General features: G+C 49.8%; 6 protein-coding genes across 6 annotated transcripts; 3 read left to right on the top strand and 3 right to left on the bottom strand.

Moving 5' to 3' along the window:
• Positions 1 to 1,331: 1,331 nt before the first annotated feature.
• Positions 1,332 to 3,262, bottom strand: B0J16DRAFT_37307 (uncharacterized protein). The gene is made up of 3 exons (XM_046130512.1): positions 3,016 to 3,262; positions 2,557 to 2,971; positions 1,332 to 2,498 (listed from the first exon to the last, which is right to left on the bottom strand). The coding sequence occupies exons 1-3, from the start codon at positions 3,132 to 3,134 to the stop codon at positions 1,458 to 1,460; spliced, it is 1,575 nt and encodes a 524-aa protein (XP_045989911.1). The 5' UTR covers positions 3,135 to 3,262; the 3' UTR covers positions 1,332 to 1,457.
• Positions 3,263 to 4,431: 1,169 nt separating this feature from the next.
• On the top strand, positions 4,432 to 5,597 carry B0J16DRAFT_37208 (uncharacterized protein). Its single transcript, XM_046130456.1, has one exon. The coding sequence runs from the start codon at positions 4,537 to 4,539 to the stop codon at positions 5,323 to 5,325; it is 789 nt and encodes a 262-aa protein (XP_045989910.1). The 5' UTR covers positions 4,432 to 4,536; the 3' UTR covers positions 5,326 to 5,597.
• A 446-nt stretch (positions 5,598 to 6,043) lies between these two features.
• B0J16DRAFT_330157 (uncharacterized protein) lies at positions 6,044 to 7,252 on the top strand. The gene has a single exon (XM_046126416.1). The coding sequence runs from the start codon at positions 6,152 to 6,154 to the stop codon at positions 7,151 to 7,153; it is 1,002 nt and encodes a 333-aa protein (XP_045989909.1). The 5' UTR covers positions 6,044 to 6,151; the 3' UTR covers positions 7,154 to 7,252.
• On the bottom strand, positions 7,253 to 10,444 carry B0J16DRAFT_297813 (BRO1-like domain-containing protein). Its single transcript, XM_046124472.1, has 5 exons — positions 10,181 to 10,444; positions 9,882 to 10,119; positions 9,124 to 9,832; positions 7,831 to 9,076; positions 7,253 to 7,782 (listed from the first exon to the last, which is right to left on the bottom strand). Exons 1-5 carry the CDS (start codon positions 10,186 to 10,188, stop codon positions 7,365 to 7,367), a joined length of 2,619 nt encoding a protein of 872 aa, XP_045989908.1. The 5' UTR covers positions 10,189 to 10,444; the 3' UTR covers positions 7,253 to 7,364.
• Positions 10,445 to 10,535: 91 nt separating this feature from the next.
• On the bottom strand, positions 10,536 to 12,793 carry B0J16DRAFT_330154 (uncharacterized protein). The gene is made up of 2 exons (XM_046126415.1): positions 11,735 to 12,793; positions 10,536 to 11,686 (listed from the first exon to the last, which is right to left on the bottom strand). Exons 1-2 carry the CDS (start codon positions 12,501 to 12,503, stop codon positions 10,689 to 10,691), a joined length of 1,767 nt encoding a protein of 588 aa, XP_045989907.1. The 5' UTR covers positions 12,504 to 12,793; the 3' UTR covers positions 10,536 to 10,688.
• Positions 12,794 to 13,036: 243 nt separating this feature from the next.
• On the top strand, positions 13,037 to 14,286 carry B0J16DRAFT_37169 (serine hydrolase FSH). Its single transcript, XM_046130422.1, has one exon. It carries the CDS (start codon positions 13,267 to 13,269, stop codon positions 14,062 to 14,064), a length of 798 nt encoding a protein of 265 aa, XP_045989906.1. The 5' UTR covers positions 13,037 to 13,266; the 3' UTR covers positions 14,065 to 14,286.
• The last annotated feature ends 547 nt before the right edge of the window (positions 14,287 to 14,833 follow it).

Below are 14,833 nucleotides of genomic sequence, written 5' to 3'. Positions count from 1 at the left end.
TCGACACTACCCGGATCAGATCGTTTTCAACTATCTTTTCAAAGTGCTTTTCATCTTTCGATCACTTTACTTGTGCGCTATCGGTCTCTAGCCGGCATTTAGCTTTAGAAGACATATACCTCCCATTTAGAGCAGCATTCCCAAATTACTCGACTCGTCGAAGGAGCTTTACAGAGATTTATCATCCAACCATACGGCGCTCTCGCCCTCTATAGCATCCCTTTCCAGGGAACTCGGAAGGCACCGCATCAAAAGCATCCTCTACAAATTACAACTCGGGCTGCGCGGCTTGGTGGAGTATTGCCGTCGCCAACATCGACACTGCCACCCGGTTCGGCGGCAACCAGCTACTAGAAGGTTCGATCAGTCTTTCGTCCCCATGCCCATGTTTGACGATCGATTTGCACGTCAGAGCCGCTGCGAGCCTCCACCGGAGTTTCCTCTGGCTTCACCCTACACAGGCATAGTTCACCTTCTTTCGGGCCAGGTCCCGTATGCTCTTACTCAAATCCCGGATTGGTCTTCTCGCTCCATCCGACAAGATCAGGGCCGAGTGGCGGCAACTCGTTTTTTAACTCGGAGATACAAACATCTCCAGTTTCGCGAGACCCCGCCCTAATGCTCAAATCCCATTCCTCGTTCCTCCCGCCCTGGCTCTCTTCTATTTGGGGTTTGCTAGTGACACATCTGGAGATAAGATGCCCGTAATGCGTACTTAATAAAGCAACACTTTTACCCTATCTCTCAAACCCCATTTCCTGTTCCGCTTCACCCCACTCCTAAAACGTGTCGGTTTCGAGGATGTCTGTTTGAGTTTTTCAAGAGTCTGGTTTTCAAGGCGTACAGTTCAAATCAACACAACGGAGAATGATGTCCTGAGGCAGACATTAACGGAGCCCTACTTTGAGCTTTTTTGAGGAGCAGGTCCTTCAAAGTATACAGACAAAACGACACAATGATGAACGGAAACTCCACAGTCCATTGTGCAATACGAGAATTCTGGTTATTTCCAGACCACCTGCCACAAAGCGGCGTAGGATAAGTCGCCAGGAATTCTGTTCGCAGTTGCTCAACAGGCAAGCTTCGACGTGGGATTTCCTCAATATCTGGAACCTGCTTAAGCAGAGGGACGCTGAGGCCATCACAAAGCAGGTGTATGACGGCATGGGCATGGAGAGGCACGCCGCTATGGATTGAGCGATCATATGGGGTTCTCGAGGATTATTTCTTTTTGGATAGGCACAGTTAAAGAGTTCAGCGTATGGTGAGAAGAGATGTAATATAGAGTTGTCAATTTGAACGAGAAAGGTGGTATCAAATACTAATACAGTCTAAAGACAAAAGAAAAGCGAGCATGGCAAAAGCCGGATATCTCAAAGCATAATCACATAAAGATCGTCCATCAATCCCGCAACCACAAGCTCCCCCTGGATTCCAACTCGTAAACCAAAAGCCCTTTAGTGACTCTTGTGTCCGTTGACCTTGGTACCCTCCTGGTTAACCGCATCAACTCCAGCACTCATCTTTCCAAACTGCCACTCAGGCAGGGTAATTCCAGTCTGGTCATTGATAGTGCTCATCAGAGGAGGAAGCATCTGGTAAACGTTGCGCATAGTCTCGGTAGGGTCAGCACCCTGGCCGCCTTGAGCGCTGCCAGTGTTCCACACGCTGATCTTGGGCTCGAGACCCCTGATAGCAGAGGCGTTGGCCTTGGCCAGCTCGACATAGGTGCCCTTCTCGATCATCATGTACTGAAGGAGACCAGCAGGGCCGCCGAAGGCGTTGGAGAGCTTGCCGTAGGCGTCAGCCATGGCGGAGATACCCTCTGCTTCACGAAGCTTGGCAACAAGTTCAGCTTCAGCGCGCTGTTGGGCGGCATAGCTGTATGCCTCGGCATCGTTTCGAGTCTGATAAGCTGCAGCGTCGGTGTTCTTGGTAACCTTGGCATAAGAAGCAGCGGCATCAGCATCGGCGGCGATCTTGGTCTGGTAAGCAGCGGCATCAGTCTTGCGCTGACTAGCTTCCTGGCGAGCACGAGCATCAGCTTCAACTTCGTAGGCAGCTGCGTCGGCGGCTTGCTGCTTGCTCTCCCTCTCGATAGTAGCCTTGACAACGTCTGTAGCACGAAGACGTTCCATCTCAGCAGCCGCGCGCTTGATCTCGACCTCCTTCTTAAGGTCCTCATCCTTGGACTCAAGGACACGCTGGGCTGTAACTTTAGCGATATCTACGTCACGAGTGAGGCCTGTTCGCTTGGTGTCGAGGTGTGCTTCTGCTTGGGCGCGCTCAATATCACGCTCTGTCTTCTGGACCGCGGTCTCGGCGTTGATCTTTGCGATCTCACGCTCCTGCTCGCCCCTTCGCTGGGCTTCTCCTACATTTCCACGGAGTTGAGCTTCTGCCACGTCGATTCTGGCCTGGTTGGTAGCACCCTCGTGGGCCTTGCGGGAGAGGGAGGCGAAGTATACTGAGTCGGGTGCATCCTTCAACTCTTTGACCTGGGGACTTTGTTAGCTCACGATACCTTGACGATACCTCAAACTTGAAGGTGCTTACGTTAGCGTTAAAGATAAACATTCCGAACTGGCTAAGCTCGTTCTGGATGTTTCTGAAGATTCTCTTCTTGAAGACTTCGCGTTCGGTGAAGATCTCCTCCATGGTCATGCTGGAGACCAACACTCGGGTCTCACCCTCGATGATACCCTTGACGATATTTGCGACATGCTGGCTCTGGTGGACATGCTCTTTCGCTTCAGCATCCGCCAGAAGCATAGCATACTTCATCAAAGCGTCGCCTCGATCTTCGCGAGCCGAGATGTCCTCGGCTTCATCGTCAACACCGCCACGCTGGTTGGCCCCGCGCTGGTTAAGATCGGGGCCCACTGTGAACACTACAGGCAGAGAGAATTGCAGCTTCTCCTTTGTCATGGCCTGCAGGTCCATAGCATAGTCGTGTGGTCGGATACTAGTTCTGAGGTTAGTAACTGGATTGAACTTGAGGAGTGGGCTACATACCTGAAGCGTGTGCATCTCTGAAGAGGCCAGACCCATGTTGCCTTTGCGATCTTGACCGTCTTAATTCCCATGCCAGTGATGGCAAGGTACTCATCTGGTGCAGAGATTCTGTAAGACATTGTGATGGTTTGTTGTTGTCGTCAAGACTAAAGTTGATTGGCAATGTGTATTAGTAAAGTTGGGACTGTCAAGTTGTGACAGTTGGTAGTTGTTTGCAACGAGTGTGTTATAAATCCCTAGAACTGATGAGTTACTAGAGAATATCGAATGGTTATGATGTTCTAAAAAGTGGCTTGATAAAGGGACCAACACCACTCTTATATAGACGTCGCACGACATGATATCGAACACAAACTCTACCTGACATGTCTCAAAGCTACTGCCTTGCAGGGTTCTTCCACATGATCTGCTTTATCAGAGTGCCTCGGGCTGTCATCGGTGGTGAAGCTCTCGAGGTGGTGGCGGAGTCCCCCCAACACCCCTGAACCTTGTCGATCATGACTTGTGGGGTTATTCGTTCCAGAAGGCTTCCTCGCGGTTCCGAAATGGGTATGCAGGATGCATCCCGTGACTTGACCGTAAGGCTGGGCGATATCGCTTGTGGCAGGTTAATATGGGGGATTGGTACTAAACATGAACAGGGAGGCATAGTTCGTGACTTTTGAACGAATCAAAGAAGTCATCAGAGGATGGGCAGATCTGTGCTTTGTGGTTGGTTTGAGCACTGAAGTTGGGCGTTTTAGGGACCTTTCAGCTTCGGATCGCCATCGCCAATCGCCCGAAATTTGACAGTTGAATTGATACAGTACTCGAGCATCTTTTGCGCATTAAGGCTTGTTGATCCATTTCTCAACAATTTTATTTTCTATTTCTCTTGGAAATCTTAAACTTCTGTTCCTGCATTTTCCAGCAAGTCGAAGAGTCTAAATTTCCAACCGCATGCACAGCCCCCCGTAGATGGACCCGTCTAATTTCCGTTCCGCCATACCCTTTAAACCCGTGGAATTATCACCTTCATCAACTCTCTCATGATATCATATCACTGAGACATCCCTTCTTTCCTGCCGGTATCCGAATCTGGTGTCTCGGACCCTTGGCATCATGATATTGCGGGGACAACTGTTACGCCCGACTGCAGTGAACGTGATCACATGTACTCCCATACCTGGAATGTCCAGAAGCTCAAGGCTTCTTGGCATGCTGCGCCACTATGGTCAACCAATTAACATGACTTCCTTTCATCAGGCAGTGATAAAGTGCAGCCCAAGGCTGTCATTTATATTATCAAACTCTCGGCGATTGCCTGGTTGATTAATCTAATACTACGCTTCCGGTCTCGGTCAGGATCTTGATGCAAGGCTGAGTCCAACCACAACTGAGAGTTAATACTTGTGGGCTGATTTCGACTTAAACGCCGCAGGTTCGTGTTTCTGTATATGTCCATCGGGCGTTGGGCAGTATTGCATTGTTGTACAACTCTCATTTCGAATCCCAGACTTGGCTCAAACAATATCCACCACAATGTCCAACGACGCATTCGATGATGGGGAGCTTCCTCCTCCGTATACCGAATCAGGTCCATCAGTATCAACACCGATCTCTGAACCACGACAATCAGTAACGACAATCTTCTCTTCCCATCTTCACAGCCTTCCCAATCGCATTCACTCCGTCCAAGCAGCTCGCACATCAGCGCGCGATCAAAGAGACAGTGAGATCCTGACTCTTCTTGTTCCCCATGTGGAAGAAATGCTTTCATCAATCGCGGCCATGGATCCGCCCCCACGGCTAGCACAAATGATATTGGTTCCAGGGGATGCAGTTGGCGAAGACTGGATCTTTGAAGATGAAGATCACTCTCGAACAGTCGTGCGAGTAAGAGAGGATCGCAAGTTAGTAGGCGATCAGAAACAAGCACCCAAGAAAGAAAGTGAACCTCGCAAAGAGAGAGCCTTCGACGAATGGGGAAGATGGGAAGACAATACCACACAGAGTTCGTCCTCAGACGATGTTCTCTGGTGGTCAGATCACGATATGGCTGTTCGATTGGCAAAATACATATCACCTGAAAGAGTTGATCGACAAGTTGTCAAAGCACATGTCGAACAGGCCAAGAAGTCATCGAGATGGGGTCTGTTCAAGAAGAATGAGCCACAAACCCCGCCGCCGAAACCGAAGGTACAGGAGGAGGAGCCAGTCACTATGGTTGTCAAGGCTGAGGAGGTAACTTTCAGAAGAGAGAATGAGATGGGAATCTGGGAAGGCAAGACAGGGTGGGGTTTGGTGGTTAAAGTGCGAATACGGCAATGAATCTTGAGTTCAGCCATGTATCTTGCTCACAATGCATTTACAGATCCCATCGGGGATCCCAGCAAACTTCAACATGTAGATCATAATAATTGAAGTAGTTTGGTTACTTTATGACACTTTATAATCAGCGCTAGGACAACTAGTCTGATTCTCCCAAAACTTGGGGAATGCCTTGTCTTATACCCTATAGGGTACTTGGCTCTTTCTTGTATATTACGAGCGACGTTGACTCAAGCTTAACACATTAATTGAAGATCACACGAAGTTCTCAGGCCGAAATCGTTTTGTTTAGCATCTATTACCTCGGAGCTTTATTGATGTAGTGCATATATTACCGAGGATTGATAAGAATAGTGATCTCATACTTTGCCCTCCCTGACGACATCCAAGAACAACATTTGTTTGCTCATTTCTTACCCACTCTCACATCTACCATTTTCAATGCTCTACCCATGATCATTTTCTATGTAAAATGCATATCATAAACGAATTCATTCAAACTGCTGCTTAAGTCGGCCGTACATAGTCGTCGTGAAACTCAACCCGCCTAATCTCACTTTCACGACATCTCACAACAATACTGTACACCATCTCACAGCATCACAATCACGCGTTCTCAATTCAGTTATTATGTGCTCTTTGTTCATTCTGATTCACTTTCGTTGTTGCTGGTTCCTAGTGCATGCCTGACTCACTCGCCGTCTCCAACCCCACTAACCTCCAATACAAAAAACGCCGACTCCATCACCATAACTCTTCTCCCATCAACACTCACTCTCCTCACCCTCCTCCCCCTCCTCCTATACTAACCTAGAAATCTTTCATCATGTCCTATAACGTCCTAGTAACAGGCTCATCCGGCCACCTGGGCACAGCGTTGATGCTGTCCCTTCCTACCCTCGGCTTCAAACCTCTGGGAATCGATATCCTCCCTTCAGAAAACACTCATCTTGTGGGCTCTATCACCGACCATTCCTTCGTCACAGACATCTTCATGAACAATCCGATTCAGCATGTTCTTCACGCAGCAACGCTTCACAAGCCTCATGTGGAAAGTCACTCCAAGCAAGATTTTATCGACACTAACATCACCGGTACACTGGTTCTTCTGGAAGAAGCAGCCAAGTACAAAGAAACGATTGAGAGTTTTGTGTTCTTCAGCACAACGAGCACTTTCGGTGCTGCGCTGAGTCCCAAGCCCGGACAGCCGGCTGCATGGATTGATGAGACTGTCATTCCCATTCCGAAGAACATATACGGCGCTACAAAGGTCGCAGCAGAGGACATCTGCTTTCTCGTCCACAAACAAACCAGCATGCCCATCATTATCCTTCGCACGAGCCGTTTCTTCCCAGAGCAGGACGACGATGAGGATCGACGCGCAGCTCTCTCCGACGACAATCTTAAAGTCCTCGAACTAACCTACCGCCGTGTCGACGTGGAGGACATCGTCCGCGCCGCTGTATGCGCCATGTCCAAAGCGCGCTCCATCAAGTTCCGAAAGTACATCATCAGTGCACCGCCTCCATTCCCGAAGGACGCTCACACGCTTGCGACACTGGACAGGAACCCTAAGGAGGTTTTTGAGACGGTCGCGCCTGCTTGTGCCCGGGTGTTTGGGGAAAAGGGCTGGGCGCATTTGAAGAGGATTGATCGCGTGTATGATTCGAGCAGGGCGGTTATGGAGTTGGGGTGGGAGCCTGTTTATACGTTTCAGCGGGTGATTGAACTGATTGCGGAGGGCAAGGAGTGGAAGAGTGAGTTGACGGGCAAGGTTGGTAAGAAGGGGTATCACGCTGTCAGCCATGGGGTGTACACTGTTCGGTGAATTGGTAGTAAGGTGTGGTAGACGGGGTTCAGCACATAGACTTCTTTCACAAAAGTTTTGAGACAGGGAAATACTTGAGATTAATAAGTAATAAAAAGTATCTAAAGAGCTCGCATTCGCCTCATATGCTATGTTGTAAACACAAAGTGGTTGCAAGCAACCATTCTAAGTAACAGGGTATATACTGTAACAGTTCTACAAGTCTTGTTTCTTAACCAAACTTGATTCCAGCATTGGGGTTCCACGTTCCAGGAGCGGGAGGTTGACTGGAACCACCCGATGATTGACCAAACTTGATACCCATGCCAGGATTCCACATTGCACCCATAGGAGCCGCTTGCTGAGGTTGTACTGGCTTGGGTTGCTGTACTGTCTCCCCCCAAGACTGAATGTTTGCCTGTGCTGGACTCTGTACGGGTTGGGGAGGTTGCTGCAGTGGAGCAAAGGAATGTGAGGGTTCTTGGTGAGAAGGCATTGGGCTTTGAGCCTGGGCTTGCTGTGCTTGCGCCTGAGCCTGCGCTTGTGCCTGGGCCTGAGCTTGCGCCTGAGCTTGAGCTTGTGCTTGAGCTTGTGCTTGCGCCTGTTGATGAGAAATACTGAGATTCGACAACGTAGGCATACTAATCTCCCTATAATTCATTAGTAAATGTTCAATCTTCAAGATATTAGTGACGTACTCTTCCAAGGCCCTTGCCTCCATGCGACGCTGGGCTACCCAATTGCGAATCACATCGCGGAAGCCTTGTCCAACAATCTTATTCAGATCATTGTAGAACTTCCTTCCGACCTCCAGATTGTTGATGATCTCCTTGTACTTAAAGTAGGCGTTATCTAACTTCTGCAACGCCATCTCACGCTCTCGGTTTCCACGCTCGCCCATTTGTCGTTTCTGCGCTTCAAATTCGCGGTTGACCCGTTGGACATCTTGCAGAAGACGGTCTTGATCTTGCGCTTCCTTATCGATCGCTTCAACCTCGGGTTCGTATAACTTGTCTAGACGCTTGTCGAAAAACTCTTCAAAGTGCGCCGGAACGAGTGCCGTATTAGGGTATGTTCGTTCTAATCGAGCAGCTTCCTTGAGAATATCAGGCTTGATATCATCCCTGCGAGCGTTCTCTCGCAGAGCCTCAACCTTCTTGCGACGACGACTCTCAAGACGCAAAACGTCATTATATGCGCCTCGGAGTCTTCCTATAATCGGCTTCAACGTCTCGGGGATATCAACTCGTCGACTGGATGGTACAGAGTCCATCAGGTCTCGATCGGGTCCTGACAGAATAGCAAGCAGATCCTGAACAGCGCCAAACTTCTCTCTTACCAGAGCATCACTGCTAAAACTGCTCTGGAAGTAGCTCTCAATTTCGGTAGCATGCTGCCACAGCTTCTCGCCTTGAGGATCCTGTCGACTTTCGGGTCGCACCCATCGGTCCGTGCCGTATCTCATCCGTAATCGTTGGTCCTCTTCTTCCTCCGATGCTAAAGCGGCCTTGCCCTCTTCGAAAATAGCCATATCTCCTGATCGTAGTTTGTCGATATCGGCAAAGCTCTTGAGCACTCTGTTGATGGCATCCGCTTGTCTAATTTCCTCGGCATGTTGAACCAAGCTAGGCGGTAGACCCAGTGGTTTTTCGAGAGCTTGGAGTGACCCGGGAAGTCCAAGCGATGCCAAAATTTCATGGATCTTTTCCGTAAGTGATTCCAGCTCTTGAATAATATTCTGGCTGACCATGCGGTCTCGTCTTTCCTCGTAAATCGAAGTCGCAACGTGTACGGAGAATGGAACGAGACGAGAGAAGAGAGCCGGTCCAAACTCGGCGCGGTCGCCAAAGTACTCGTAAGGGTTTCCAATTTGAGGAGGCACGCGAGCAACAGCCATATTTGCGCGATCGAGGATCTTGAGCTCCGACTTGGGCGGCACAGCGACTGTGGAATGTTAGTCAATGGCAAAACAAAATGGTAAGCACACATACTCAGGTAAATAACGTCATTATCCTTCTCGGCTCGCTTCAAATCCTCCTCAACCTTTCGCTTCAACCCGTTCAAATCATCAACCACAACTTTGCCAAGATACCCACTGCGAGCCTCCTTAAGACCATCAGTTGCGCAAGTAACAGCATCCCTCAACCGCGCAACCTCCTCGCCATATTTTCTCTTCTCAAGACAATCGCACGCTGCTCGGTATTGCGCAGCCGCAGCAAAGTGATGATGCTTGGCACTCATATGGTGGATCCACGCACTGCTGATAGTATCGCTCTTCATAGCAGCGTCTCCAGCAAATTGGTACAGATCGGATACTCGGGCGGCGAGCTTGGCAATCGATGCGTCTTTATAGCCGTCCATAACGGCCTTCTGCCAGAAACACTCTTGGCTTTGGGCGAGGAGTAGTTGGCTTAGGGACTCGAGGGTGTCGTGGTCCATATCTTCGGGTGGATCGGACATTCGTAGTTCGGGCAGGATCTCTTTTTGCATGTGTGTAAGAACGCCGGCGGCGAGGGAGAAGTAGTTGGCTGCGGACTTGAGACCTTCGGTGTTGCCTCGTGGTGTATTTATCGCAAGCTGGGAGTAAAGAGAGGCGAGGTTGTAAAGGATGTTCATGAGCTCGTACTTCAGGTTATTCCGCACCATAGGTCGTTCGGTGTTGTATCCAAGAGCAGGATACCAAGAGAACTCGGCACCAATCTACAACTACCGTCAGCTTTGCGATTAGCTAGCATCGCGTGATACTCACATCTATCGGAAACTTCCCTCCAACCCAAACAAGCTGACCCGCATACGCCTGTAGCTTCTTAATCCCGCTAGGATGCGGTTCTCGAACGTTGACTGCATCGCGACGAAGGGCATCAATGACCTCGAGGTCATGCTTGAACATATCCGGGTGCTGATCATATTTGGTGTTGATATACTGCCTTATTGTCGAGGCGAGCGACAGCTGAGTCGACTTGCGAAACGGGAGGTAGAGAAAGTTCCTAACACATTGACTGTCAGCATCTCCTCTCGGGTAACTCAGTGGTAGTTGAAGCTTCTTACGTCGACATGGCTTCGTTTGCGAACCTCGATCACAAGTTTCAGAGCCGTTTTCTGTCTATAGCTTTTTGCTGGGTTCGGTTGCACTGGGTTGCTAGAAATGACTTCATCAAAATTGACGGGTCCGCCACGTTGGAGGGGCAATGACGCGGGTGTGGCGTAGCTATCACGAGCAATCTGCGCTACCCTGCACCTTGACAGAAATGATTCAATTCAGCTTGCCCAAGTGAATTAATAATGCTATATTACAGCTCGCATTACAATGTGAGTTGTTGTAATATAACTGAGGTACGGATTTGGAGCCTCGAGAACTGAAGCAAAATAATTAAACAACATGGGCAGTAAATCGCAGTCGGTTAGAGACTCTAAGACAGCGACAACTTAAGTCGCTTACATGAGACAACAATGATTGAGACAAAGCAATTGTGATTTAGGCTAACACTACTTATGATTAAAAGCTAAACACTTCCTCTTTCGGGTGGTATCTCGTAACCTCATCAATGTCTCATCTTTAACGGTACTTGACATCTCCAACCTCAGGTCGGTGAACTCCATCATCAACATAACCAGGGGGATGCGCCGCATCACCAGTGGCGCCTCCCGAAGTTACTGGCACCGAAGGGTCGGTAGAAGGTCCACCGAATCCGTCTCTGGTCGGGGAGGCACCATCTTTGCTGTGCTTGACCTTGAGAGATCCGACTTCAGCTCCCTTTAGGGTCTCAAGCAGGTAGCGTGCGCCAGCGGGCCACATGCTGCTTGGGTTCTGGCGAGGGACCTCTCCTCGGATGATCTGCTCAACGGAAACGCGCTCGCCGTAGAATGCAGCGTTGGCGTCCTTGCGCTCCACCACGACTGTACCGTCAACTTGAATACCGGCATAGAAGCCACGAGACTTGACGTATGAGAACACAGGTTTGAAACCACTGGCACTCAAAGAGCGACGCTTCTTCTTCTTCTCATCTTCATCGGGCTTCAGGTTCTGGTTGTCCTCGGTAGGTCGGGGAGGCTTGGGAGGAGCCTCTTCATCCTTGGCCTCCTTAGACTTCTTTCCGTCCATGGCAGTGCCGATCTCAACAGCACCACCAGCACCATAAGGACCAGCGACAACAGCGAGATCACTGCCCAGAGCAACGCGGGTCTTGGCGAAAGCGTTAAGCGCCTCTCGGCTATTGATGACGCAAACGCAGTCGTAAATGTCAAGACCGATCATGAAACCAGCGCCAACAGAGTGCACCTGGATACCTGAGGGTGGGCCCCATGATCCGTCAGGGAGACGTGAGATAAGAACACCGGAACCAGTGGCGCCAGAGAAGGCATAGCCGGCACGTAGGGTGGTGAAGATGGCGAGACCTTGAGCCTTGGCAATGACCTTGGGAGGGATGTTAACAAGAACTCGCTCCTTGGGCTTTTCCTTAGTAGGGTCGATAATCTTGTCATTAGTCGCTTCAGCCTTGGGATCTGTGGAAGTGGGAACCTGGCTTGAAGTAGGGTCGGCATAGACACCGTTTTCTACACATTGTTAGTAAGTGAAAGAGCGAATATTTGGACATGACTTACTGCAGAAGGACTTTAGGATAGAAGCGGCCTTGTCACACTCCTTCTCGAGAGTCTCGGGGAGGAAACTTTGGCTACCGAACTTGTGCGCCAAGTTGTTGATGGGTGCCGCAGCCTTCATACCAAGCGCGCTGAAACGCTCGCTCCAGCCAGGCTTCTTGTTTTCCTCGGGAGGGATAGATGTAGAAGCGTGTCCTGCATCTTGACCGTGCCCATGCCCGAAAAAGCCATGTCCATGTCCTTGATCAGCACTGTGAGCGACGGGCTCACTATGAGGAGCTGTGGTGGTTGGCTGAACCGGCTCGTTTGTAGGGTTTGTAGGAGGAGGCGCGAAAGCAGGTTGAGCAGGGTTGTACTGTGGGATAGTGTAGTTTTGCTGTCCTTGCTGGGTATCGAGAGGCCTGTGAGTCTCTTGGGGCTGCTGTGTAGCGGTGACTGGGTTGCCCTGGAGAGGGTTTGGATGAGCGGCAGATTGCTGGTGTTGATCTTGCGCAGGAGGAGGACCAGGAGGAGGGGGAGGGAAGTATTGCTGATCCAGTCTGCGCTTCTCGTCCGTAGCCGATTGTGATGATTCGGTTCCAGGAGGAGGAGCGTATTGAGGAGGTTGCTGCTGCTTCTGGTCTGTAGGAAGCTCAGCGGCTCCTTGCTCGTAGCCAGGAGGGGCAGAGTTATCGTAAGGAGGGTTCTGCTGGCCTGGCTGGGCGGTAGGCAGTAAACCGCTTCCCTGCTGGTTACCAGCAGGGTTCAAAGGAGCTTTCTCAGGATTAGACATCGAAGTTATGATATGTAGGTAGGATGGATATTGGGGTTGTAAGGCGGAAGTCGTATCGATGGATGGCGGGGTAGCTACGTATCAGGTATAAGAGAAGAGCTAGGAATTGAGAAGAGAATGGAAGGTGAACCAAGATCTGGAACAGGATGGATGCCTTTAATAGGGACCTACGAGCTAGGCATGGCATGGATAAATACAGTACAATCTAATCTATATTAGTGCTACAAAGAGGCCTCGTCACTTTAGTTACTGTAGAGAGTCTGGGAGGTGGCGTGAAACAATGCGAAACCGGTTCGTGAATGCAAGGAACCAACGTGCGACACGTTCATGGAGGAGGGGATTTGATGTCATCGCCCGTGGCTTGGCTCCCAACGATTGCGTGGCTGGAGCTCAGGGTCCTACACTGCCACGCTGTCGGCCAATGGGAGAGCTTCCACCGTAAACAAGGTGATTAAAGTGATGGAAGGGTCTAGCATGTGAATCTATAAATGTTGACTTGGCTCTGATAATAATTATGCTGGAGATCTTTTGGGATTAGTATTATCTTCTATATACGATGCATTGTCGTTGATTGTAATGCTGCACATTTCGGACTCCGAATGCATCTGATTTCGGGAATGTGACTGAAAGCTTACCCGAGCTCTGTGCTCATAAGGTAGCTTACATTGGTGTCTTAGTACCGAAGAAAACGCTTTCTTGTAAAACCACCAACACTACTAACTTCAGATTCTTTCCAACTCTTGTCAGTGATCCAGTGATCAAAATGACTCAAACACAGTCTGCCCACGATCCAGAGACGCTTCATCTCCCCCGCATTCTTTGTCTCCACGGCGGCGGTGTCAATGCAGATGTCTTTGAGCTACAATGCCGCGTTCTCATCGCTCACCTCAGATCCTCTCTCCGCCTTGTTTTTATGCAAGCGCCCTTTATCTCAGCTCCTCATCCCGACATTGTCAGCGTATACGGTGAATACGGGCCTTTTCGACGCTGGCTCCGATGGCAACCCGACCACGAGGCGATCGAGCCCGAGGCTGCTGCCGAGTTAATTCGGAACCAGACCCGCCGAGCTATGGACAACGATCCCGGGACCGGAGAGTGGGTCGGCATTCTTGGTTTTTCCCAAGGTGCCAAAATCGCAGCGAGTTTGCTATGGACGCAGCAGAAGATCACGGAGCAGTTTGGAGCGGACGAGGCTTTGACACAGTTCAAGTTTGGCGTACTCATGGCCGGAAGAGCACCTCTGATCACACTTGACCATCGACTTCAGCATCCACCACCAGTTGTTGACGCGGCAATGTTGAGTTCGGAGTTTAAAGACTGGCCTGAGTCGAACAAGGGTGACCATGTCTTGAGTATACCAACACTGCACGTTCATGGACTTCGAGATGGGGGAATGGAGCAGCATAGAATTCTCTTGAATAACTACTGCGAAACTGGCACAACCACTTTGGTCGAATGGGATGGCGGGCATCGGATACCGATCAAGAGTCACGACGTAGGGGCTGTAGCGAACGAGATCTTGAGGCTGGCCAAAGAGGCTGGAGTACAGCTACCGAACTAAAGGCTTCTTTGCTTCTCGACTGGGCAGTAGAAAGGTTATTCCAAGACTTGGGACGCCGAGATAAAGTAGCCCAAGGCTAGTCCACGCTGGCATCAGGCGACGAGATTATTTCAGCTCTCCTGTCCTCCGCGGTCAGCCTTCTGGTGCGATCATGCTTATATACGTAGGCTTTACGGTTTAGATTACCGGTTCTTAATCTAATGAAACCGAGAAACATCCAATCTCCAGTAGCAAGCAGAGTTAAAGGATAGCAAATGACAGACTGTCAAAGTCTGGGTAAATCTTGTTCGACGAGGGCGCAGTTTGAACTTTGTCCCAACAGAAATATAAAATGCATCCATTTTTCCATCTCATAATTCTGCAATTGCAGTTCAAAGACCAAACATCCAGGCATAGTCATGTGGTAAGCTTCCTTTCTTTCATGGATATATAGCGCTTGGAAATAACCACTTCCCTAGAAACCCAACCTGAGCATAACAACATCACAAAGGTCACCAACATGACTGATCCCAAACCCTGCCACCCGGTTATTAGCTCTAAGCAACTTGAACTTGCCCGTCGAGCGTATTCCATACAGTCGAAGACTTTCAGCATCCCAGATAGTTGGGGCTTTTTCTCTGCCGGCCCACCTCCACAGCAAGTATATGAGCTTAGAGGGGTATTCCCATTATTAATCATGTCTTGTTTTGCCTACGCCGTCCTAGCATTTATACTATATAATGCATTGCGTTTCGGAGACGGACTGAACTATTTTTTCAAGGCCTTCTTG

Source organism: Fusarium flagelliforme (assembly GCF_020744385.1).
Source record: "Fusarium flagelliforme strain FIESC 12 MPI-CAGE-AA-0113 chromosome Unknown B0J16scaffold_1, whole genome shotgun sequence".
In the NCBI taxonomy this organism is placed as follows: domain Eukaryota; kingdom Fungi; phylum Ascomycota; class Sordariomycetes; order Hypocreales; family Nectriaceae; genus Fusarium; species Fusarium flagelliforme.
This window is presented reverse-complemented; position numbering and strand designations above follow the sequence as displayed.